At 36.5% G+C, this 27,199-nt stretch overlaps 1 protein-coding gene across 7 annotated transcripts in view; it reads right to left on the bottom strand.

Annotated features, from left to right (window-relative positions):
• RALGAPA2 (Ral GTPase activating protein catalytic subunit alpha 2) overlaps positions 1 to 27,199 on the bottom strand; it is a 322,744-nt gene that overhangs the window by 174,094 nt on the left and 121,451 nt on the right. For all 7 annotated transcript variants that reach the window (XR_013398579.1, XR_013398580.1, XM_015149541.3 and 4 more), the window contains 6 exon segments: positions 26,831 to 26,928; positions 22,443 to 22,533; positions 20,612 to 20,788; positions 10,119 to 10,312; positions 9,086 to 9,184; positions 8,696 to 8,851 (listed from right to left, as the gene is read on the bottom strand). Coding sequence is in view for 5 of the 7 variants with exons in the window: in XM_015149541.3 (XP_015005027.1) it covers positions 8,696 to 8,851; positions 9,086 to 9,184; positions 10,119 to 10,312; positions 20,612 to 20,788; positions 22,443 to 22,533; positions 26,831 to 26,928 (815 nt within the window). In the remaining 2 variants the exon portion in view is untranslated.

Raw genomic sequence — 27,199 nt, 5'->3', positions numbered from 1 at the left:
AAACCTTATGGAAAACACTCGGAAGGCACTGGATGCTAGCTGATGGTGTAACATTAATTATATGACAGCTTCTATATTTTATCACTCTGAATTTGCACAATAAGCACAAATAGGAATTATTATTAACTTAACAATACATGTCAGGAGAAGGTTGTCATATCTCACCTGTCCTTATAAATATTATCCTTCAATCAAACCTAAGTCAAACTTGGAAGTTTTGTTTATTGCTACAGTAAACTTATATTCAGTAACATTTCATTAACTTGAATAAAGTAAATTCAGGTCAGAAGTTGTATTTTTAGAAAAACAAAAGGATTTGTTTTTAAGTGCCACATTACTTTCAAAAACAATCAGTAACAAATATATGTCTTGGCTAACAAAAACATCAATTACAGAGCCCTTTAGACATCCCATTTTAATAATTATAAATACATTTACAATTTGCATACCAACTGCTTGAATTCCAACAGAATTAGAAAATATGTTCTCTTAAGTAGAGGGAAAATGTCCCTGGAAATCTTTCCTGCACATTTCTAATTCCTAACAGGCGAGAGGCGAGACTTCTTTGGGGACACCCCTTGGTGTATCCTTGGATGCACCCATTTGGCCTATCCTGTGCTACAATGTCCAAGGTGAGGAAGGGTCATCAAGACATGAGTCGAAACTTACAGTCACTTTATCCTGTCATGCCCACCTGTCTTCCTTTTCTCAATTCATCTTCTTGCCTTTCTGAATCAACATTTGCCTTGACAGATAATGGGAATCATGCCAGGATACTACTTTCTCAGGATGTTTACCAATCAGTACTACATCCTACCTCTCCAACGTATTTCACTCACATACACACACACACACACACGCAAAAAACACATGTGCATATATATACAAAATATATACACATATAAGGAATTTACACACAGACACACATACACAAACCCCATCTGTGTCTCAGTCCTTGTTAGCCCTCATTACCTTGCTCCTGGGCTATTATAATAATTTCCTTTCTGTGCTTGTTGTCATCATTCTTTCATGTTTACAATTCACCTCCACTTTTATCACTGTGGTTTAAGCTTCTTAAAATGCTCTTCTGGTCATGTGGAGTATCATGCTCAAAAGCCTTCAACAGCTCGCCACTTTCCATGGGATGAAAACTACTTTGAATCAAGGCTCTCTACAGTGCTGCCTGGATTCATGACCACATATTATTTCTATGCATGTATCTGGCATTAAATCAAAGCCACGCTCCTCATTGTTCCTGAACACAGCCTGAAAAGTTCTGTATCTTTGATGTGAGACTCCATCATGCTTCTTGTCCTACTATCTCAATCCTATCCATCCTTGAAAGTCCTGCTAAATCCCTTCTCCTCTGTGAGCTGCTTTCAAATCAACTTAGCTAAAAGGATATTCAACAGTCCAATTTTCATAACATGTATATCACTACTTATTTGGTTTTTTGCACAAGCTGATGGATATTACAGATACTTTATGCATCTCACACTCTCATAACCTGACTAGGTTTTTACCATGGCAGGAAAAAATATTCAACACAAAAAGATCATTGAACTTTGTGCCACATTTAGGAAGGAGTGATGTGACCCTAATAATAAAATGCCTAAAAATAAATCAGAGGATCTAAGAATGCTTAATGATTAGGAAAGGGTCTCAGAGGCTCTACAGCCCAACTCATTCACTTGACTACTTGTGGATAGGTGAGGGCCCCATGTCCAGTGAGTGACAAAGCTAAGTCTAGCTCTAAGGTATTGTAGTTCCCAGTATCAGGCCTGCCATCCATGAGAGTCATATGTTATTGTTCAAAGTCGATATATTCTGAAGCCATCTTATCTCCTGAATTCTTGGAAGTACATTTTCCAATTCTTAAAATCCTTAGGAATAAGGCGCCACATTAGTCCTATTTTTACTCATTGTATAAGCCTATAGTTTTTGTGTTTTTTTTTAAACTGTTTTTAAATGAAGCTTTAACAAAGTTAGCCTTCAAAAGGTCTAAAGTTCCTCTACTGATACACATCAAGGTTATTATTTCATCCTCGGAACATCAGTTAGATCTTTAAATTCACAAATAAGTACTTTATCTGCTAGTGTTGAGTTAAAATCCTATACATTAAAACCTTGGTAAAATCACTTGTTTTACAGAATGAGCACTTGAGAGACATATATTAAAATTATTTCCAGGGATGTGAGATAAACAAGGCCCCCAAATTGCCATCTTAATTCTTTACCCTTTCTGGAAGTGAATACTCACTTATGTTTCACCTTAAATATACTTTTAAATTTATGTTTATCTAATATATACATGGTTCTATAGTTATAAGACTAAATTTTCAGCAAAGAACAATTCTTTGTCTGAGAAAAGGTGATGCAATTATTACATATGACTGCATGATACAGGCTGTCTGAGGTTATTAAAAGAGTCAGGTATGGCCAATTTACAAGTATCACCCCTGTACCTTGCTTTCAAAGCTCACTGCTGAGTCTTAATGCTTACTGAGGGGTCTCATGGGATCTTTTTACAAACGACTGTTTATTATTATATTATTCCATCATATACCTCATGAGAGGGGGTTGTAACATCCGTTAAGAAAATCATGAACTACTTTGACTTCTGTGATACAATACTGCTCTATATAAGATGTTTAAAATTATGGTTTTTTTTAACACTGATGTGACAAAAGGTTCATAAAAATGTAGAGTTAAATGAAAGCAAAATGTTCCTACAAGCTAAATATTATTGCCTACAAAATGTGGCTAAAATTTTAAAAATACAAAAATTAAATTAATGCTCAAGTGCATTCAGCAACTGAAATATGAACCAGTGCTGATCATGTATTGCCAGTGCCCAGCACAGCACTTTTCAGAGCAGTTACTGGCTGAGCCAGGGTCTTACCTGCAGACAAGAGAATCCACTGTTTTGAGATTAAGAAGAAAGAGATTTCTATGAGGGTGTCAGATGGCTTATAGAATGTCTAGAAGTGCCAGGGAACCAATCACAAGTCTCCACAGTCAGGAAAAAGTTGGTAAGCAGAAACACCCAGCCACACCACAAGGCTGTTCCAGCAGAGCCCACTGTCTGCTAATCTCACCAGTGATGCTGGTGCCAGAGCAGAACCTCCATGACAGGAGGATCCAGCTTCCCCTGTGCTGCTGCCCACCACTCCCCACATCCACTTTCAAGTGCCATGTTGGCTGGTATCTCTGCTGGACAGAACTTGGGTCAATGCCAACCCAGCTGCAAGGAGTCTGGGACATGCAGTGTTCAGCTTTCTAGCTTTCCTTGTACAGAAGGCTCACTGGGTGTGTGAAAAGTGAGGGGAAAGTGAGCTGATGGCCATGGACACAAAAGAAGCATTTCTGGATCATAAGCATACATGGGTAAAACAAATATATCAATCGGTATGTCTGTCTACAGCACAGGGAGTGGTTATTTCTCCAAATATTGTAAAATTCCACAATGCCTAGTTATATTTTCAGTCAAATCATTATGTTCAAAGTGAGAAAATGTATGGAGAAAGAAAAAAAATCAACACTTTAAGATATCAGAAACAAATGATGAAGTTGCTGTTCTTCCCCTCACCATTAATATTATTACAAGAGCTCATGCTTACTGAGAGATCATATCCATGATCCAGACTGAATGCATTACATGTTTTACCTCTTTCAAGTCTTCAAACAACCCTCTAAGGTAGGCACCATTATCATCCTCTTTCTATAGATAAGGGAGCCAAGGCAGAGCAAACCCAAATGGTTTCGCTAATAAGTAACAAAGCCAAGACTGGAAATTAGACAAGCTGACTTGAGGCCCGCGCTGTTAATGAAGACATTTTATCACACTATCACACTAGATCTTAACTTTATGCTGTTACGATCCAAATATGTTACCTCAGGGCAGAACAACAAACACTTCTGCATTGGAGAGAGGCCTCATGCTTTTTTGGTGCATTATAAAATACAACATTATAGATGAAAATGACAAAGACTCACATTTCCCAAAATGTCTATATGCAAATTTGCAACAATAATTTTACATTAATGTAGGTTTTACATTTAAAAGAGAATTTAACTTTGATGTATAACAGATAAATTACATTAAGACATTAAATCTGTAAGTCATTGTTAAAAAATAGTTCACAAATAAGCAAAGGAAACTTTCCAGTCTCTGATACGTGTTCTTACAAACATGAAAATAAAATTCCTTTCCTCAACTGTCCTTTTCTATTTCACACATATTGATCTTTCCATCTGTTTTAAATAATCATGAAATTAACAGAAACTGTTTTTAATAAATCCAAATCATAAGTCCTTTCATGTCAAACTATTTTGGGGAATTCTGAGGTGAAAAAGCTGCTTAAGTGTTAGGAAAAACAAAGAACGAGAAACAGCTTTAGAAGAGACACTGAAGGACAATGAAGAACTGAGAAGGCAACTGTGGAAAGGCCTTTCCAGGTTGGGGCGGGGTACTTTAACAAGGAGGATTCTGAAGTGGAGTGGGACCAAGGGCAGAGCCTAGGCAAAATAAAACAGAAGGGAGAAACAACATCAAGGACTGTTGCACCAACACGCTAGCTGTGAATCAATAAAAAAAACCATTCCTGGTGGAATAAGCCAAGCCTGTATGTGAATTCTAACAGCCTCTTAGCCTGTGGCACTGGGCAAAAGTTTTTGATACTTTTTTGAAGCTTCATTATTTATAAAATGGGCCTCAGGGGCTGGGCGCTATGGCTCACACCTGTAATCCCAGCATTTTGGGAGGCCAAGATGGGAGGACTGCTTGAGCCCAGTGAGCTATGATTGTGCCACTGCGCTCCAGCCTGGGCAATGGAGTGATATCCCATCTCTAAAAAAATAAAATAAAATAAAATAGGCCATGGTATTTATTGAATTGAATTGCAGAGAAGATTCAATGGTACAACATCATGCAGTCCCCAGCACACAGTCCAGCATTGTGAGTGCTGAAGAAATAAATACCCCTAAGCACCACCACCAGCCCACCAGACACAAAGCAGCTGAGCAGACGGAAGCGCACCGGGAGACTCCTTTACAGGCAGGCTGGGTAGCCTTGAAAGTCACGCCAAATTTTCTTGATAATTTACAGTTATTCCGGAACTGTTTATAATCTTAATTATTTTGTAAACTGGTAAAATCAATTTTTAAAAAATTCATTGTCAAGGAAAAAATAAAGCCATTTCAAACCATGTTTTCGATCGCAGCAATCAACCACGAACCCATGTTACATACGGACCGTGGGAAATACTACTTGATAAATGCATTGTGTTAGTATTACATAAGTTATTAGGATAATTAAAACTGGTTAAAAATACTAAAAACAGTTGTTTTGGAATGCACTACATTTTTTCTGATATATGTATTATTATTTTTTAAGATACAAATGGCCAAGTCTGTTTACATAATAAATTTTCTATCATATTAGATGAAACTGTAACTTTCCAGGATTGCCAGAGAACACAACTTGTGAGACATCTACTTTACAAATTGTTTTTTAAACTAAAAAATGTCTTCAATTACTATGAACATCATTATGTTTGAACATATTTTTAGCATCTTATAACTTATTTAATTCAACACTTTATTGGTCACTACTGACATAATTTTGATACCTTCAGATTTAAGAAAGAACTTCATAAAACAACCATGCCATACACAGCATAATGTTCAAAGGCCCATGAACCACAAAGCTGTGTCGTGCAGACAAGTGTGCCACCCAGAGGCAAAAGGAAGAAACCCACCTTGGATTTTATTTGTGAGACAAAACTGATAATGTTCAATTTTAAACAATTATTTATGATTATTTATTTAAAAACACAGGACATCTTTCATAAGGTTCTCTCTGCATAAATAAATCCTTTTAGTGCTAGGATATATAAAAGTGTGGCCCTTTGAGAATTCTCACAAAATAGAAGCCCTGAGATGGTACCAGTCACAGGTACACAGTTAATTAAAAAATTGAATTTAACTGTATTCTCTACAGCAAATGCTTTCTTTTTATAATGAATATAACATGTGTTTCTAGAATTACGTAAGTTCTGGAACAACCACTATGATCTATTTAGACATGTGGATCAAAAGTTAAACTAATTACCAGAGACATTTCTTAACTTAAATGAAAAAAGTTTCTTTCATTAGGTCTTCTGCGTAATTTTCTTTTGGCAAAGGAATAAAGTTTACTTAGAGTAATTCTGTTTTGCAGACAGTCAGGGCTTCTAAAATATATAACAATAATTGTTAAGGTTAAAGAAAACAGTCAACTCTATTAAACTCACATAAAAATTCAAGCTTCTAATAGCCTAAACAATAGGCTGATTTTAAATAGAGATTTATGATATCCTCATTTTGTCTCAGAAGTCTAAATGTTGGGATTACTGTTAGCATTGGACCATCCTTTAAGATTTATGTATTCTACTATGAACTATAAAAGATACTGAACTTTAACTTAATTAAAAACATAATATGCATTACGATGTAAAAACAATTTTAAGCACAAAATTTGGAAATTATTTTGTCTGTACTACAAAATCATATTTCTTGAAAATGATTTGTAAAATAATTTTTTTTCAGGTTCTCAAATGCTATATAACATACTCTTATTTCATCTCATTTTACTATTTCATTTCCACATCAACACATCTTAAAACAGAAAGATAATTCTAAACTCACCTATTTATGTGACTTTCTAAAAAACTCATTCTAAGGAACATTGTTTACTGCTAACTTACTTGTTTTTATAAAATGATAAGGATCTATAGTTAATGATTTTTTCCAAGTAAATGTTTTTTTCCTGCAAAATATTAGCAAAAGGCTTCTTAAAAGTAGAGCATTGTTAAGTAAACCCTCCTCTTTTGCTTCTTTCACTGAAGGAGTTCACTATTATCTGAGAGTTAATTCTCTTTTCTATACCCCATAATTCTCCACATACCCTGAGTTGCATCATTCTGTAAAAGATGCTTCCACTTGCAAAGATGGCTGTAAAATATTTGAGCAGAGAGTACAAACAATTCCACTCTATGTCGCTATTTCTATATTTATCTAGGAAATAAATGAGATTATGGGTCTAAGCTAGCCTGCTACATGGATGTCCTCTATACACCGCTAAAATCACAACGGTTATGGTTATTATTTCATATAAGAGTTCAATGATTTTTAAAGTTCAAAATTGTAAAATACATACTGCAAACTCTTTAAATTCAAGTACATTTTAAAGCAACAAAAAAAGTTTGCTTATTGGCAGGGCGTGGTGGCTCATGCCTGTAATCCCAGCACTTTGGGAGGCCGAGGTGGGCGGATCGGGCGGGCGGATCACGAGGTCAGGAGATCGAGACCATCCTGGCGAACATGGTGAAACCCCATCTCTACTGAAAATACAAAAAAATTAGCTGGGCGTGGTGGCAGGCACCTGTAGTCCCAGCTTCTAGCGAGGCTGAGACAGGAGAATGGTGTTAACCTGAGAGGCGGCGAGCTTGCAGTGAGCGGAGATCACGCCACTGCACTCCAGCCTGGGCGACAGAGTGAGACTCCGTCTCAAAAAAAAAAAAAAAAAGTTTGCTTATCAGGAGAACTTCTTACGTGTACCCTAGCGGTATCAAAAGGTCTGTGTGTCTGCATCATACCTTCAAAGAATACAAAAAATGCAGAAAGGACAGCTACTTGATAGTTAATAAATTATTCAAGTTCATTAATAAGCATTTACAATTTAAAGGGTAAATTCTCAAACACTCCCTATACCTCTAATTGGTTAAGAAAACCTAGTAATAAAATGAAATGCCTTAAAATTTCTTGAATCTTTTCTATTGCTTTCTTTCCATCCCCAATGCTACCAGCTTAGTTCTTATCGTTTTTTAAAATCTGTATTAAACACTTCCTAACAATTCTCCATCTACAGGTCAATCTCTGATTCTATCCTACTATCACACACTATCACTATCACATTTTCAAATCCATCTTCCAAATGCAGTCTAGAATCTCTGTGAAGCATAAATCAACCACATCATTTGCCTGCTTGATATCCCAAATCAAGTCAAGAGTCCATGTGTCCCTATCCATAATCTCCCTCAACTAGAAGAAGTCTTCCCAGGGGAGGAAGGTCAGGGTCTGGCCACATCCTCTCCCCCAAACCCAGGGCCTACAAGGAGGGAGAGGTAGCTAGTGGCTCCTTGGGCCTTTCTGTTTGAACTTGAACCAAACTTATATTGCACTGGGAGAAATTAAAATAACTCCTTATCAAGGAATGTCTGGACTCGTCTTCTACCTTACAGGTAAAGTCTTTCACAAAAACATCCTACCTACTAAAACAACAATTTTCAAACATTTTTAAATGATCAGTACCACTTTCTTCAAACCATATTTAATGCAGAACTCAAACAAAAAGTGGTTATGATAGTATTTTGAGGTTGACAACACAGGCAGAGGTTAGATCATAGAGGCCAAAGAATAAAATTAAAATTTGGTTGGCACAATGCAATTGCAAAGTCAGTGGGGAGAAGAAGCAGGGATGTGAAACCTGATTTACATTTTTGAAAGACTACTGTGCTTGCTGTGTGTAAAAGAGTTGAAGCTACTAAGAAATTCAACACTTCTGATGTATTTTCATAAATCTTACTAATGCCTTTAAAGAATGCTATGCTATTTCCAATTAATGGGCAATCACAATAAAGGAGTCGCAGAATACCTGATCCTCGCTGGTTAATCCCAGGTGCATCACAAGATAAAAATGCACCAGGAAATCTGAGTTTGGCAGAACGTCCTGGCGTCTGGTCATCATGGCACAGATCAGCCTGTAGGCTTGCAGTTTGCCTTCCTTATATTCATTTGGCAGTGTCGCCGCCTGTCAAGGAGATGATGTTTCCAGATTAAATCAAGCCCAGGTGCAGAGCATTTCAATATTTCATTTACTTCTCAGTTTTCCTTAAGAGTTGTTTATGGACATGTGGGATGCAGTGACTTTAGTAAGACCCAGCCTGTCTTCAAAACATGCAGTCTTGGGCAATTACATTTTTCAAACTCAATTTCAGAAAGGAAGAGGAAATTGCAATAAAGGAATAAACACACATCCACTTGCCTTAAATAGCCATGATGCAAACATTCTGAGAGGTGGGATCAAAACTGGAGGAGATGGAGAAGACTGGTTATCCAGGCTTATTGCTAGATTATCCCGTATCTAATTCACAAAGAGGAGAATTTTAGGGTAGGTAACATTACGTTTATCCTAACAGTATTTCAACATTATTTTCCATGACCAAATAGCTGCTTTCACTTAAATTTCTATAAGTTAAGTGAAAACCTGTAATATTTACAAGTTTCTCTTTTGTTGTGAGATTATCCTTTTGAATTGTATGTTTGGCTCACTGTATGTGGTTTTAGATTTAAATACAAAACAAAGGCATTGCTTTTCCTTGAACGTTAATGGCTGGGGAGGTACTGAATTCCAAATGATAAGTAACGTTTTAATGAGTTATAGTGAACAAACATGAACCATGTTTTTGAAAAAAAAATTTAATAACATGTGAATGTCAGAACCCAAACAAAAATCAGAATAAAAATTGTATATACTACTCGGGAGGCTGAGGCAGGAGAATTGCTTGAACCTGGGAGGCAGAGGGTTGCAGTGAGTCAAGATGGCGCCACTGCACTCCAGCCTAGGCGACACAGCAAGACTCCATCTCAAAAAAAAAAAAAAAATATTGTATGTACTCTAAGATTCTACTTTCGTAAAAATAAAGAAGACTATATATTAATATTGGCTATTTCTATGAATAGTGATGTTAATTTTCTTCTTTGTATTTTTCTACATTTTTCAAATTTTACACAATAAAACCAGTATCACTTTTATAAAGAGAGTAACTAGAACTACTTAACATCCTGTATTTAATATCCTATAGCGATATTCTACTTTTGCACTAAATGAAGCAACTTTTGCATTTATAAAATATTCATGTTATATATGATTACTCTTCCATAATCAAATGTACTTTGTCTAAATGTACCATTTGTGTTTCAGAATATGTTCAGTAATTAACTGCAACACAGTTTTTACATTAAATGATACGACCATTTTCCTGGATTAGAATAAAAAGTAATATAGCAGGACTTACCTTTGCTAGTTTGTACCAGAGTTCATAGAGATAGCAGAAAACTCTGGCATGGATCTTGGGTGACTGGATGTTATTCACATCTCCAAGGATCCCCAAGACCCTTCGCCACAACACAGCAGCAGAGTCTGGGTGCCAACCAGTGAGGCTCCCCCCGGCGATTATACTACAGTCATCTGCGAGGCACTCACTGCTATCTATGCAGAAAAACGTATCTGTTAACCTTGTAAACAATCTTGATTTCATCATATCTTTTGTCTTTAAGACAAATTACCTATTCTTAAAAATTAATGTATTCAAAGTAAAATAATTAAGGAAAAAAATGTGAAACAGCTGAGAATTTAAAACAAGAGAAAAGCAGGATCAATGAAGAACAGTCAAATGATTTTCATTCTTCAAACTAAAAGAGCAAAAAGCTAAGACATGACATAACAGTTCCTGGAGACCCTGTGATGGGTTTTACAAACCAGGGGAGAGGAAGAGGGAGAACCTTGAGCAGGATAGGTGAGAAACAGTGCCATGGAAATGGGTGGCCAGGGAAGCCTCAATGCCAGAGTAACATTTGAGGTAGTTGTTGTTCTTAGGTCAGGTTCATGGGGGTAAGATGTGCATACAGGAAATCTCCCTTTCAGGTTTAAGGAGTTTTAAGGAATGTATACATTCATGTAACTGTTGCCATAAACTGCCACCATAATTGAGATATGGAAGATCTCATCACTCCAAAAAATGCCTCTTCATAATTGGTCCCCTTCCTCTATTCTCAGCCTCTTGCAACCACCGCTTTGTTTTCTGTTCCTGTAGTTTTGCCTTTTCCAGAATGTCACATGAATGAAATCCTACAGTTTGTAGCCTTTCTGTCTGGTTTCTTTCACTCAGCAAAATGCATTTGAGATTCATCTATACAGCTGTGGGTATCAGTTGTTTCTTCTTATTGCTATTAATATTCTATTTCATAGATGTGTCATAGTTTATCCATTCACCTGTAGATATTTAGATTGGTTCCTGTTTTTGGCAATTATGAATACAGTTGCCATAAACATTCATGTACAAGCTTCTATGTTAACATATGTTTACATTTCTCTTCAGTAAATATCTAGGAGTGAGATTCCTGGGTCCAATCATAAGTGTATGCTTAATAAACATTAAACTGAAGAAAGAAACTGTCAAACTGTTGTCCAAAGTGCTGTTACGGTTTGCACTCCTGCGAGCAAAGTATGAGAGTTCCACTTGTTCTACATCCTTGCTAGAACTTGATGCTGTCAGTTTTAAAAATTTTAACCATTCTTATAGGCATGGAGCAGTTATCTCATTGAGGTTTTTGTTTGCAGTTCTCCAGTGACTAAAGATTTTAAGCATGCAGTAACATGTGACTCGAACTTGAAGATGATGTGCAAATGGGCTGTGCAGCTATGTGGGGAAGAGCCAGTTAGGGAGAAAAGCTAGAGCAAAGGCTGTGAGATGGGAGTATGCTAACAAGTTCAAGGCATAGAATGTCTTTGTAATATATATTTAATTATGAAATATGAAACTTTGTGCATTGAAACAAATAGTTAAAGAAGAATTTAATGATTTACATGTATATCTAATTTTATGGATTAAGTTACAGAATTTTGTTCTTTGGATACCTGTTGCTTTAGGATGAGTAAAGGCTAGGGGAGACTGATTTGAATAAGTCTCCAGCTTCCTAAAATCATAAGCCTTTACATTTTTAGAGTAAATGGAAAAGCAGCCAAAGACACATAGGCACCACTTAAAGAATGATGTATTATAACAAAAAAAATTGTATTTCATAGTATGTATATAATAATCAACAGAGGCAAGCATTTTAACTGCACATTGTATTTTCTCACTCTTCATCCTTTTGACTTCCTTGCAGCATTTAACACTTCTTCCTCAGGCCCTTTTTCCACAATTATGTATCTATTTGCTTCCATGGCCAAGCACATTCCTCTAATCTCCCGCGGCTCAGTTTTTTAATTCTGGTTTCCACATCTCCAACCTGCAGCCTCTGCACAAAGTTCAGTCTCTGTTCTCACATGTCATAGCCTCAGCCCCCATGTGCTCTCTCCCTTTTCTCCACTGGCATCGTACTTGAGTAGGCCACCAAAGACTTCCATGTTGTTTAATGCAGTGCTCAATGTCCAGTCCTCAGTAGCACTTGATTCAGGTAATCATGTCTGCTTTCTGAAACGCTTCAACCATTTGACCCCCAGGTATGACTCTCACCTGGTCTTCTTCTTTTGCTGGTGCTTCTTCATCCCATGGACTGCGGACACTGAAGGGCCCTGGAGTTGTTGTCTTCTCTATCTATACTAATGCCCTTCTTAATCTCATACAGACTTACTGCCATACATATTTCAATGCCCTCCACATACTCACAGCTCTACATGCCCACTTCTGGCCTGGATTTCTTTCCTCAAGTTTAAACTCATTTCTCCACCAACATATTTGACAGCTCTACATGCTCAGGACCGAATAGAAGCAGAGTCCATAAGCAGGCATGGTCTTCGGTCAGTTTCACTGTGTTCCTGAAGAACCTCAGATATATGTATGTTGAGTTTTGTGTTTTTTTTTTCCTGGAATTCGAAAGACTCTCTCCTGCTCAAAGAGTATGTAAACTCTCCTTTAATCCCTCTGTTTTCAAGACAGCATCTCTGCACTCAGACGTGTTGATGACTCCAAGCCACAACCCCCACCCCCCCAAATTTACTTGTACCATCTTCTAGGGTGAAAAAGCAGTGGCCCATGGCAACAGAGCTCTAACTAGTTCTTAAACAGACTTACAGTCTTTCTGTTTTCAGCCCCATCATCACTTCCTACTTCTGTAGCTACCTGGTATGGGAAATTTTCTAACCCTTTCAGAGAACCCGCATTAATTTAAGTCAGGTTGTTTCTTGGCTTTCCCTACTACTGACACAGGATTTAATATTCTCAGGTCTGCCAATTCATTTACCACAGGCCACCTGTTCTGTAACTTCAAGAAGTTGGTTGCTACTGTCTTTCTCCTGCCATCTTTGCCCTTGTGGATTTATGTCTTATTTAATATAAATCCTTTCAATGTGGCTTAGGTAGGGTTTGGAGAATAAGTGGGGTTATTTGTGTTTGTTCACTCTACTGTCTTTAATAATATGCATTATTACAATTTGTACTGTCTTTGTTACGCATTCCTCTTGCTTATTTTTAAAAGCCACTTATTTTATAATTTTTGTTGGCTTTAATGCATTTACTTTATATTTGGTAATTTTTCCCTGAATTAGTTTTTTTAAAATAAAATTTATTTTTTTATTTTTTATTTTTTTATTTTTTGAGACGGAGTCTCGCTCTGTCACCCAGGCTGGAGTGCAGTGGCCGGATCTCAGCTCACTGCAAGCTCCGCATCCCGGGTTTACGCCATTCTCCCGCCTCAGCCTCCCGAGTAGCTGGGACTACAGGCGCCCGCCACTACGCCCGGCTAGTTTTTTGTATTTTTTTAGTAGAGATGGGGTTTCACCGTGTTAGCCAGGATGGTCTCGATCTCCTGACCTCGTGATCCGCCCGTCTCGGCCTCCCAAAGTGCTGGGATTACAGGCTTGAGCCACCGTGCCCGGCCAAATAAAATTTATTTTTTAAGACAATTTTGGATTTATAAAAAATTGTGACAATACTACAGAGTTCCCATATACTCCATATCTAATTTCTCCACTATTAACATCTTATATTCAAATGGAATATTTATTACAACAAACCAATACTAAAAGATGATTATAAAGTTTACACTTCATTGAGATTTCCTTAGTTTTTATGTAATTCTTTTTTCTGTTCCAGGATCTCATCCAGGATATCACATAACAAATAGCTGTCATGTTTCCATAGCCTCCTTTCAACTGTGAGTTTTCTTAAAACTTTCTTTGTGTTTGATAACCTTCATGGTTTTAAGGAGTACTGCTTTATAGACCGTTCCTCAGTTGGGATCTATTGGATATCTTTCTCATAGGCTTTTCTTTTGCATTCCTGGAATGAACTTCTCTTAGCCCTGATGTATGATATTTTTCCAATATTCTTCGATCTCATTTGTTAATGCCTTATTTTGAATTTTTTGCTTATATGTTTATAAGTGAGATGGTCTCTAATTATGTTTTTTTCATACTGACCTTGTCCGGTGTGTTACCAAGGTAAAACAAGGTAGATAACAGAAGTGAGTTTCTTTCTCTTTCTATTGAATGGGACGAAAAAGATAGTTTCTCTTTTACATGAAGGTTTAGTAAAGCTAGAAATTATCCTTTATTTTTATAGATCTATTTGAATAGCATACTGTATTATTTTTAAAATTTATATTGGTTTTGTAGTTGTTCCCTTTTCACCTCCAACATTTTTTTCTTGATCAATCTTGCCTGTTTGTCTATTTTATTATTGTTTTTAAATAACAATTTTTAGTTGTCTTCTATTGTTTATTTGCTTTCTAGTACATGCATGTATGCTCTCAGCTTTATTGGTTCCTTTTTATTAACATCTATGTTATTCTGTTATTCTCCTAATTTTTGAACATAATACATTGTTAATTTATTAAGATAATTATTCCCAAAGTTCTCTTCTTCACCCCATACAAATAAAGCTAGGCTGATTTCTAGGCAATTATGAGCCCCCACTGAGTGTCATCTTGAGTGTATATGTTGTTGGCATTTTTAAGGCCTAATCAAAGAAACCGAAGCACAATCTCTGAATCTGAGGAATTCAAGTAGAGGAATGACAAGGACAACAACGGGCAAGAAAAAAATGAATCTGAAAAGGAGCCAGGGCAGGTCCAAAAACGGCTGTTCACTATAATAAGCTATGTTTATTAAATTAGCGATGGAAAGATCCCCAGACACGAAAACAAAAGATGTAATAACGATGGCACATGGTGTCATGGAAAGGCCTTCCCAAACACAGAAGCACTGTTCCTTCTTAGAGGAAAACATATCTGTAGTTCCCACAAGGGTATCATATACTCAACTCAGGAGACACATTAAAATGTGCAGATATATTCCAAACTGGAATTCCTACACACTGTGCCTGAAAGGCAGGGTGCAAAAAGCCTAATTATGGGCCTTCTGGGTTCTCTGACTTTTATAAAACCTCGGAAGAGAGACTCATCATCCTAATTCTGTAAAGTAAATACAATATCAGGAATCTGTTAGTCTGAGAAGGTATGCTGAAGGATCAATAAATGCTTATGAATCAACATGAGCCCCCAAGTCAACAAGCAGCATAATATGGCATTTATTTTTCTCATAAAGTATGTCATGGCATTTTCAATCCCTTGAGGAGAAAAAAAAGTAGGGGATTAGATAATTTGCAGCTTTGTTTCATCACTAACCTTCACTCCAAAAATGTAGCTATCCAAAACAGAGATTGGCCCCCAGCATCCCAATCACACTGGAGCTTTGCTTGAGTAACCACTCTAAGTACATGTAGACAGGTACCTCATCATCACCTGCACCTCTTTGCAACCTGCCAATGAATATGCCCTTACTTATGAAAGAATCCCACATAGCAAATCTGCTTAAATACTGCTTTACACTCAGAAAAACTCATGCTTCGATGATAAAATCCTAGGCAACATCCTCCATAAAATTATCAAAGTATGCTGACTTCTTTAGGAGTTTCTGAGATGCCTGTATGAGTTTCCTCAGTATTACTATGAACAAAAATGTTAATGAGTTGAAATGTTTTGCCCAAAATTATTCTGCTGGTAGCATAAGTGAGAGAACAGATGCTGACATTTTACATGTAGAGGGTTCCTCAGCGAAGGAGCACTTAATTAAAAATGGGGATTTGGGAGACTTCAGAAAATTTCATGTTCACCCTAAAAATATCCAATATTTAGTTTATTTTATTTTCATTAGCAACCTAGTATGCTAGCCTACTTTTTGTTTTATTACTACTTAATGCTACAACTTAAAATTTTTTTATTAAAGTGAAAACTCTTACAAGCATAATCGTATCGTCTTTCTCCAAACACATAAATAATTTTTACAAAGAGATCTAAAAGTTTAGAACTCTGCAAATATAGAAAGGATTTCAGCCACGAAATAAGTCTCGGTAATAGGCAAAATAAGCATTTATGGCCGAATGGTGATTTTATATGGCTACGATTTTATATAAGCTTGGCACAGTGTTAAAGAAACGTAGCCTCAGTCTCTGAAAACAAATTTTCCTTTTGATTTGAAATCTAAACACAAAAAACAAACTCAAAGGCCTGAGTGAAACAACTTAATTCTAGCACCAGAAAATTCAGGCCTGGCCTGGATGTCAATGATCAAGTGGAGAAGCAGCAAGGTGGCATCCCATTCCCACCAGTGCAGCCTGGCTCTCCTCTCCTTCTTCCTCTCCTTTGCAAGGATGTCCACTGTTCACTGCAAAGATTTTAGAAGGTGAGCTACCAATGCCCCAGTAGCTATCATTATTATTTTTCTTTCTAATATTTCATGACTTCTAAACACATCAAAGTCTGGTGAAAATGCCAAAAATATAGTGATGACAGAGAATGCTGACAAAGCATTCTTGGAAAAACAATTTTAGTGGCAGGTAACAGGAGATGTAATTCATTTTCACAGCTATAACTAAAAGCAGAAGTGGTAAAAAGATTTCTGTAATGTTTGGATGCAAGACTGTGATAAACACACTAAATAAAAGAGATTTTGAAATTGTCTTATATATTATTTCTAAAAAATTAAAATTTAATTGCTCTTTTCAGCTATATAAAACAACAGCTTGCAGCTTAAAGTGTATTTGTTCACTGATTCAAGTATTTATTGAATGCTTCTCTCCTGTCCTGCACTATTCCTGGAAGCAAGAATCAGCTGTGCAGACAGCAGATAACAGGCCTCCCCTTCCTGGAGTCTGCATTCCAGTAGAGAAAGACCGTGGAATCTCCCAACTAAACCAAGATGCTGGATAACATTTCTCACCAAATCTTACCTTAAAACTTATCACTTAGCTAACAAGAACATGGAAAGGAAAGAGAAACAAAGCTGGTTTTTTCCCTTTGTGGTTCTGCTAAACCACAGAATTCTTAGAAGTTTATCTGGTAATAGAGTTTTCATTTTGCTGAGGTTGAATTACTGACACTTTTCTTATGGTTAGCTTTTTAAAAAAAAAAATCATAGACCCTTTTCAAAAAGATGTTTTCTTCCAAGTTTTTCAATTTTCCTTTTCACATTTATATATTTTATCCCTCTGAAACTGACTTTGGACATAGTATGAGGTAGGAATTCTATTTCACTTTTTTCCATATGGCTAAGTACCTGTCCCACAGAAATTTGTTGAACAATACATTGTTTCCTTGTCAGCCCTAAGCCACATATATCATATATCATGATTCCATGTCTGTGTGCACTCAGTTCTGTATTTTATCTTCTGTTCCATCCATCTATTTGTCTATCTCTATGATTACAACTTTAAGTAAATTTCATAGAATTTATCACATTATCTGTGACTATTAGGATAAATGTTGTGTCTTCTGTCCTTTTTGTAAGCACTTAAAAACTATAGTAGCTTATGACCTATTCATCTTTTTATTTCTCATAGCATCTAAATCAGTATTTTAGACTATAAGCTTATTTGTTAAACAAGGGATGAGGTAAATGACAATACTGATTCTTAGCTGTAGACTCATAAATGTCCCCCTCCCCTGACTATTTCAACAGAACTAAATGTATGTATGTATTAACTATATTTTCTTATTTTCTGTTTTCTCAATGCTCTAGCATTAGGGCCTCACTGATCAGGGAAGCACTGCCACTTCCAGGGTTAGCTAATTCCTAGAGATAGAAGTCTATTCACCAGGCAGCAGGTCTTTCATATTCAAACCTACCAATTCAAAATTCAGACCCTCCAACTACCTCCTTTCTCTAGTTCTCACATACTAAGTCAACATCCTCTGCCCTGTCATCCGAGGACTGGGTGGGTACCAGGCAAGTAGAAATAGCCCGTATGCTCCAGAGCCCACTGAAGTCATTCATACTAGCAATCCTAAATCTGTATACCCTGCCTTGCCTTGCTATTTTCATAGAAATGACACTAAAGGCTGTTGCCCCATTTTGTTCCTTCTGCCTCCTGGTACTTCCCTGCATGGCCCCTGTTTCCAGGATCTGTGAGTAGAAAATTCTTCCTCCTTGACAATCACCTCCATATCTGTATGTCTTACCACATATGATTAAAACAAATCCCAGGTAAACTTTAAGACAATGCACAGTAAATTTAGCTGTTATTTTCAGGAAACATAATTTAAGTGAGAAAGCAAATATAAAAGTAAACTGTTAGTTTGCCAGTGATGAAGGAATTTAAGATTTTGGAGGCAGTTTATTATTCTAAGCATTTGATAACTGGTAGGATTATTCAACAAGAAACAAAGATATACTCAAATTGTTTCTCAAAATGTCCTAAAAATCAGGCTCATATGAGTTTTAGTTTGAACATTTATGAAGAAATTGTTCTCTTAAGAACAGAAAGTTAAATTCAGAATTGTGATAATCCTTAAACCTTCTCACATTACAGTTTGTCCTTTTCACAGATGACAAGGTGAACTATTGAACTGCATGTACTGATTCTCTATATTAGTATTTCAAAGAAGAACTAAGTATTTGGAGGAGTTAATCACAACATGGAGTACATCATATAACATTACCTCACAGAGGTTTATTAAATTGAGCTGTCCAATACATAACCTGAAATGGGATCAAAACTAATCTTTCCAAAGAACAGACAAAAGAAGTAATCACCTAATTTTCTTCCCTTTCAATAAAAATAATTAAAACTAGTCCATGTTTAAGTAAATTCAACCTACTGAAGCTTCAGTTTTGCCTCCTATGGTATCACGATGATGAGTTTCTCTTGGATAATCTGTAAGGATTCTCAAGTAGGTAAAAGGGCTTTACAATAATTTTAATTTTAACAGGAACACAGTGTAAAGGAGTAGACACAGCACTGCATGTTGAGTCAAAACACTTTGAAAGTCAGTTTCATCTCTGGAACTCACACTCCAGCTTGATAACAATTTCCCTGGGTCTCAATTTCCCCATCTCTAAAACAGACATGATAAGCTTGGCCTGCTTCCCATACAGAATCAAAGAGAATGCCTCAAAATTCTTTGTAAATGTTAAATCTCGTATCAATGAATAGTATTATTAGTCATTATTAGTCTATAAAGAATTTTATTGAATACTACCTTTGTATGTTACTTTTATGAAGTTTTAATGATATTCTATCAAGAATTTCCCAAATATCAGAGATGTTGGTTAAATTTTACAACACAGTGAAAACTAGTTTGCTTGGTTTGAAAAAAATCCATTTAAGGTAAAATTTTAGCCTTTATGTTAATCATTTTAAAATATATTTTGGAATTTTAATAACTCTCTTTACTTAACATGTTACTTTGTGGTGGTTGTTTTCATACACGGTATCTATATGTGAACATGAACGTGCAGCTAGAAAAGTCTTGGCTCTGGTCAGCCTTTCCCGCACTGATTCCTCAGAGCACGAGTCTCTCCTAACACTCCATCAAACAAAGCAAAACCAAACCCAGCTCCTCCATGGTCTCCCTGTTCTCATCAGACTGGTCATACAGGTAAGGGAACTTAGCCTTTGAGGTTCACTTACCCAGTGTCACACTGTGTGTGTGTGTGTACGTAGCTAAAACTGCAGACTGCTCCACCCACACTATTTTGTGCACCTGACTTAGATGTTCACTCATTTATTCTTCCAACAACCTTTATAAAGTAGGGGTTATTATCCCAAATTTAAAGACAAAGAAATAGAAGGACAGAGATTAAATAACTAGCTCAAGGTCACCCAGCAATTCCTCAGAAGTGCCTGGAAGCCGACCCAGAAAGTTTGGCTCTGAAGTCAAACAATCTGAGATTTAAAAAGTTGCAAAAAATACAGAGTATGAAGTCATTATTTTTAAAGTTTAGAAACAAAACTAAATGATATATTGCTTGACACGCATGGTAAAACTATAAAGAAATCAAGGAAATTATTATAAAAACAAATTTGGGCTAGGGTCCCAAAATAATGGGAGAAGGGGAGGGACTTGAGAAACACCTCTGGGAGACCTCACTGGCTTGGGTGCCATGCTAGTTTTTAAGCTGGGTAGCAGACTCACTCGTGTTCACTTCATTACTGTCCCTTGTAACTTACATACTGTATATGTTACAACTTACATTTTATGTACCAAATATTTTATTTAAAAATTTTAAAAAATTAATCAATAAGCTATCTAAACTCCTTGACTTATCCTGGATTTACAACATATATGAGTTGGAAAAATCACTCTTCTTTCTAGAGTAGAACAATTCACTTAGGGATAAAGGCTTAACACGAATACCACCACTTCCTCCTACGGTGGACAGTGGTCAGGAGCATGGCACACTTCCTCCTACAACTGTTTCAGAACCCTCTGTATACAGGACTCCAAGGATTCACAACTGATCTCCTAGCTGTTTGCACTACTGCCTCTTTTCCAAAATGCAATTCACCTGTTAAATTCGAAGCATCAGTGGGACTCAGTTGTAACCAATGACGAGCATCCGCATCAGCCACAACATCTGTGGGAGTATTCAGCTCTGGGTCTTCCTCACAGGTCTGCCATGGGCCCATGGACAGCTCCGCCTCATTGATACAGCCCAGAGCTGTGTCACTGTTGGTACTTTCACCTGGTACAACGGAAGAACCAAAGTTTAAGATAAAAAGTAGCTGAAAATCAGAATGTTCACAATTACTCATATGAAAGTAACCAAACAGCAGACACAGCAGGAATCATTCAGGTTCTTTGGCAGAACCTGTAGAACTTGAGTGGAGCTCATAAAGTGCCCATGTGGTCAAGAAAATTAATCTTCCAAATACAGGAGATAAATATCTATTATGAACACGACTATGTATCATTCAAGTGGCACTCTTCAACGTGTCTTCACTCAGTGCCCCCATACCCAAACTACACCAAGTCCTAAAGTGTGCTGGGACTTACAAAATGAGGGTGGGTGGAGGAAGAAGATAATAACTAATCCACCACAAATGCAAGCTTACTCTACTGGGTAGAAGAGTCTAAAGATGCTGTATGCTCCAAGCCTGATGGGTAGACGTAGACCTAGGGTGATTCATTCAGGGTCATTTGGGGATAGAGTGTCCCAATACAACATATTTTTCTATAACAGAAATTCTCCCCTTTAAACATTAATAAGTTCTAATTTGTCATAATATAATAAGGCTGGGCTATGAAGACGTATAGAACTATTTAGTCTGACATAAAATGAACCTAGACAGTTCTGCTTCTCAAAGTCTCCTGTCTACTTCATAACAACTTTATGCAGCTACATCTCTGTCTGCTCACCCTTATGGCTGCTCTCTGTATCTGCTCCTAATAGTCCCTTACCCTTGCTGTTTCTAATCTGCTGTCCTCTATTTACCCACAAAGAACTGAAAGTTGTCTCAGTAACCAGGTGACCAATGGTAGGTACCAAACTTCATCTCCCAAAGGGCTCTAAGCCAGCAGGGTGAAGGTGGAACTCCTCTGCACCCATTAAGAACTGTTCTGAACTTGAGACGGTGTTTACTATGCTACTCTGGCACTTGACTTCAGGAAAGCGGAGTACTAAGGCTGTGTTTTACAGTATATGATAATACGTCTCAGGATTCCAACCTCATTTCATTTCAAAGCATTTATCCCATTAACTTCAATGTACTTCTGATGCTTTTTGCTTCTAGCCTCTGGGAACTTTCTGGGGAAGATAATTTTTCTCTCTGGTCTATCTGCTCACTCGTGCCATCAGCCTCTGATGTACCACTCTCCTAGAGAAAGGCCCAGGGGTAGAAAGACGGGCCTCTCAAGGTACAGGTGAGTAGAACTGTTTTATTGTATGTATGGATGAATCTTTTGTCAATCCTGGGATTCCAGGAATAAGAAGGTTCCATTTCACAACCATCTCTCTCAAATTGACAAGCTATTACTCAAGTTAGAAGGTAAAAAGTGGGAAGATGGCTTGAACCCAGTCGTTTGAAACCAGCCTGGGCAACATGGTGAAACCTCATCTCTATAAAAAAAAAAAAAAAAAAAAAAAAACAGAAAAATTAGCCGAGTGCATTGGCATGTGCCTGTAGTCCCAGCTACTTAGGAAGCTTGGGTGGGAGGATCACCTGAGCCTGGGGAGGTTAAGGCTCCAGTGAGCCATGATTGTGCCAGAGCACTCCAGCCTGGGCGAAAGAGTGAGACTGTGTCTCTGATAATAATAATAGTAATAATAATAAAATGTAAAAAGAAAATAGAACATATCAACTCTATAGTCAGAGAAACAGACATTTCTTGGAACTTACTCTTCTGTCTTTCCCTACATTTTCCTTGTGTCTGCTGCAAATCATCTTTCAAATCCAATTCAGCAGGGCTGCTGCTTCTTCGAACTAAAATCTTCAGACAAAAAGAAATATTGCACTTACTACAGGAAAGTTTTCATTTTTATAACACTTAAGTTTCTAGCCCAAATTTCTAAAGAAAAAGAAACGAACAATAATAATAGCTAAATAAATTGATGTTTTCCATTTGAAGGATATATTTTCACAAATTACTATATTTAACTTTATGTTACTCAAGATCTGAAACTTTTATTTATATCCTCTACTTTGTCAACTTACATCCAATTAAACTGATCTAAGAAGGAATGCCAAATTATATGCAAGAGATTTCTTTTAAAGTTCTATTTGTTCTTCTGGTCAAGCACACATATATAGTGAACAGAATGCTCTAGGAAGGCATTAAGTTATGCACACAAATGGTAAGTGTGCTGGTAGGCAAGGCACAAACTCCATCCAGAGTTCTAAAGGTTCATTCAGTGTCTTCCTAGTTAAGTATGCCACAAACTCTCCTGAGCATTGCTTAACCTTGTATTAAAACTCACAGGATTAAAAAAAATCAGGAGGCAATCTGCATCCTCTAAAAACTTATAATTTGCTTGGAGAGACAAAACATACACAAATTACACAAAATAATTATAATGTATATAAGCAAAATATGCAAATAAACGGTCTCTGAAAGGTATACAGAATAAACTGTTGCCTTAATTGGCTCAGTTTTATAGGAGAGCTGTTCAAGATGGCAATGGACATGAAGTGGTAGAGGGAAGACAGAAGAGGATTCAAGGCAGGAAGTACTGGGTGGTAATCAGCAAGTTCTATGTACAGGAAGAGATGCTGGTTATACCAGGCCATGCAGAGAAGCCCGGTGAAGAAGGACAAAAATAAGAAGAAATGCAGACCTTCTAAAAAGACACAGCTGCCTGTGGGCCTTGAACCTTAGGTTTAAGGGGGGAACAAGATGTAGAGTTAAAAAAAGGAATGCACCACAAATGTTGACCATGGCAAAACTGGAAAAAAAATTAAAAGAAAAAATAACTATTAAGCTAAAAAAAAGAAGCAGGCCATGAATAAAATATTTAGAAGATTTAGAGGATTAACACTATATGAAAAAATTATTATACAGCCTTAAAGAAGAATGATATACATCTAGTGTGTATATCTAGAAGGTATATCTAGAGGGTATATGTATCTAGTGATATATATCTAGAGGATATATATATCCTCTAGCCATAGAAACAGATCCTACATAAAACTTTAGTTGCAATTTGGGGCTCAAGGGAAGTAAAAGAAACTTCCAAGAAATCTACCTTCAACCCTTAAAAGTGAGCAGAAACCAGGGCAGTGAAATGTGGCTACTGCAAGGGTAAATCCAATAGTACCACTGCCAGTGGCAAGAGGACCAAGACTCCAGGATTAAAGTAGCACTCCCCATGTGGTGCAAGAAACAAATGCAAACATGCTGTTGAAATGTCATCAATTTAGAAATCCACATTTTCTGCAGATTAAGATCAGCCAGCTAGGAACTCATAATAAATCATCATCAAACACTACAGAAAATAAATCACCATGTATAAGAGTCTCAGAAACAACAAATATCAGGCTTAGATCCCCCAAGGATTTCAGAAAATCAGATAAAAAATTCAGAATTGCAACTTGTAAACATTTTAAAGGGATAAAAGTTGGGAATCACAAAAACGAGCAAGCAACAAAAGATTATTAGAAATTACAAGATATGCTTGAAAAGTACAAACATGAACTGTCAGAAACAAAAGGCATAACTGCTCAACTAAAAAACTCAAGGGAAGTATTAAACAACAGAGTAAAGATACAGTTACTGAACTGATGAAAGACAGAGCTGATAAAATTATCCAGAAAACAACCGAGCCAATGAGAATGGAAAATATAAAAATCATTTCAGAGACGAGGAAGACAGAATGGGAAAGTCTAATATATTTCCACCCAGAATTCCAGAAGGAAAGCAAAGAGAGAATATAAAAGAAGCAATATTTGCATTTCTTTTTTTTTTTTTAACCCCAGCGTCCCATGTAACAGGTGGAGATACCACTGAACCAATGAGGAAAAAATGAGACAATATATGCAGAAATGTTACCAAGAATTTTCCAGAAATGACAGAAGACGAGCACTTGCAGATGCATGGCACACACCATATACCAAAAAGAACAAATAGATGAACCCAAAAGATTCCTGCACCTGAATATACTACAGTGAAATGGAAGGAAAAGGACAAACAAATAAACAAAAACAGCAAGGAACAATAACTAGACAGGACCGGATGGACAGAAGACTTCTCAGCAACAATGAAAGACAAAAGATTATAGAAAAATAACTTCCGTTAGAAGGAAAAGGGAGACAGAGGTGGGAAAACTACATTAACTGAGATGTTGTGCTGTCTGAAAGACAAAGTAACCAAGAATCAAGATAAACACCAAAAGGAGGCCTTACATATCTTGGAAATAGCATATATGAAAGAGAGGTGGCATTTCAGATCAATAAAGAAAAATGAATTCAATAAATAGGACCTGACACAAGTAGTTATCTATGCAGGAAAAAAATGAAATTGGATCCCTACCTCCCTCCATAAACAGGAATCAATTCCAAATGGATAAAAGACTTAAATTTGTAAAGCAAACCTGGAACATTTACAAATATAAGGTAATATTTTTATTCCTGTCTAGTTGAGACTTTTAAAAAATTCCATAAGACCCCAACAATAAAAATGATAATAGAGAGTATCAAAATGAAGAACTTCTGTTCATCAAAAGATACCATAAAGTAAAAATATAAACCATATATTGGAAGAAGATATTTGCTACAAACATAAACAAAATAGGATCAGTACTCAGATCGTACAAAGAACTAGTAAATATAAATAAAGAGAAAAAGACAAACAATAGAAAAACAACCAAAGACATCAGTAGGCATTTCACAGATGAAAGAAAAATGGCCAGTAAACACATAGGAAGATTTTTAACCTTATTAGTAGTCTAAGAAACGCAAAATAAGACATCTTATTTTCACCCAGTTGACCAATAAAAATGAAAAAATCTGATAATAGAACGTGTTGGCAAGAATGCAGATCAATGGTGGCTCTACACAATGCTGGCTAAAATATAAGTGATGCAACCACTTTAGAGAACAGGGGTTATCTTATAAAGAAGAACATTCTTTTATTATATAATTCATTAATTCTGTTCCTAGATAGCCATCATAGAGAAAACATTAAACATGCAGATACTGAAACACATACAAGAATGTACGTGGCTACAGTTTTCGCAAAAACAAAAAGCTGGAAACAATCTAAACATCAACCAACAAGAGAATGAAAAAATAAATTGTGGTCTACTTATAGTGGAATACCACATCACAGAAAACTTGAACTATTGCTACATGGCACAACGTGAATAAATCTTAAAAATATGTAACTGAGTAAACAAAGCAACAATACTTTATTAAAAAATTCAAAAGTAAGGAAAACTAGAGAATATCCTGTTTAGAGATACATACTTATATAGCAAAACTATAGAGCAAGGCAAGGGGATAATGAACACAAAGCCAAGATAAGGCCACTCTCTGAGGGGAGCCAGCAGAGAGAAGGAACAAGAAAGGAGCGTAGAAGCCAAAATGATCTGAAGCTGATGGTGGGTTTCTGGGTATTTATTTCATTGTTGAAAACAGAATATACAGATGTAAACCAGTACATGCCCTTTTTAAAAATAAAGAAAAAAGAAACTTAACATGGGTTATTGTCCAGAGGGAGGGGAGCAAGGAGAGGCTCTCCCTTTTTTATTGTGTATCTTTCTGTGATGTTTGACTTTTCAAAGAATATATGCTACATTAAAAAAAAATGAATAGGGGTTATCTACATGAATGAGTTATGGGCTTATGTTTTAATTTTCTTCTTTATACTTTACACATATTTACATAAATGCCATTTTATTTTATTTTTTTAAAGAAACTTAACATCTTTGTGAATACTCACTGATTCTAGTAACTCATGTCAGGTGGAGGCTACCTAAACTGATATCAGGAATGGGGAATCTGAAACACAGGTTTAGCAGGCAAAGGTAACTGCTTAAAAATATATAGTGCCATACACAGACCAGCTGTTGAACTCCATTTTCATGTTAATTTTTTTCCTATTTTTGTAATGTGACTGTAATTTTACATAGAAAGCAAGCAAAATCTTAAAAGATCTCAACATCATTTGAGCCTATAAACTGTCTAAACAGAAAAAATATTTTAATTATCACTGCCATCAATAAATTTACTTACTGAGCACTAATTAATGTTTATTTTTAATGAGAAACTGAAATGGTTTGAAAATATCTTACTGTTATTCCTTCATGTTCTCTCTTCACATGTCCTTTATTCTCTTGAATAGGCTGAGGCTCTGAAGAACTCAAATTCTGTGTGTTTTCTGCCTTTTGACCTAGAAATGGTGGGGCAGGGGGGTAGCGGAAATAGGTAGAAGGAATGTTTCAGATAATAAAACTGGAAAATGATTTTATATATAGGTAACTATTAAATTTAAACATTCTAAGATATGTAAAAACAGGAGTTAAGGGCCTGGCAAAACAGCAGCCTATGGGTCAAGCCCATACTTTAGACCTGGTCTCTGGCCCACAGAGAGCTATGAAGAGAGTGGATTGATTACTGTTCACTGTGGCCAACAGGTTCACTTAGTGCATTTATGTGTGCAC

The sequence above is a fragment of the Macaca mulatta genome, chromosome 10 (assembly GCF_049350105.2).
Source record: "Macaca mulatta isolate MMU2019108-1 chromosome 10, T2T-MMU8v2.0, whole genome shotgun sequence".
NCBI lineage: Eukaryota > Metazoa > Chordata > Mammalia > Primates > Cercopithecidae > Macaca > Macaca mulatta.
The sequence above is the reverse complement of the archived record's forward strand: the minus strand, read 5'-3'. Positions and strand labels throughout refer to the sequence as shown.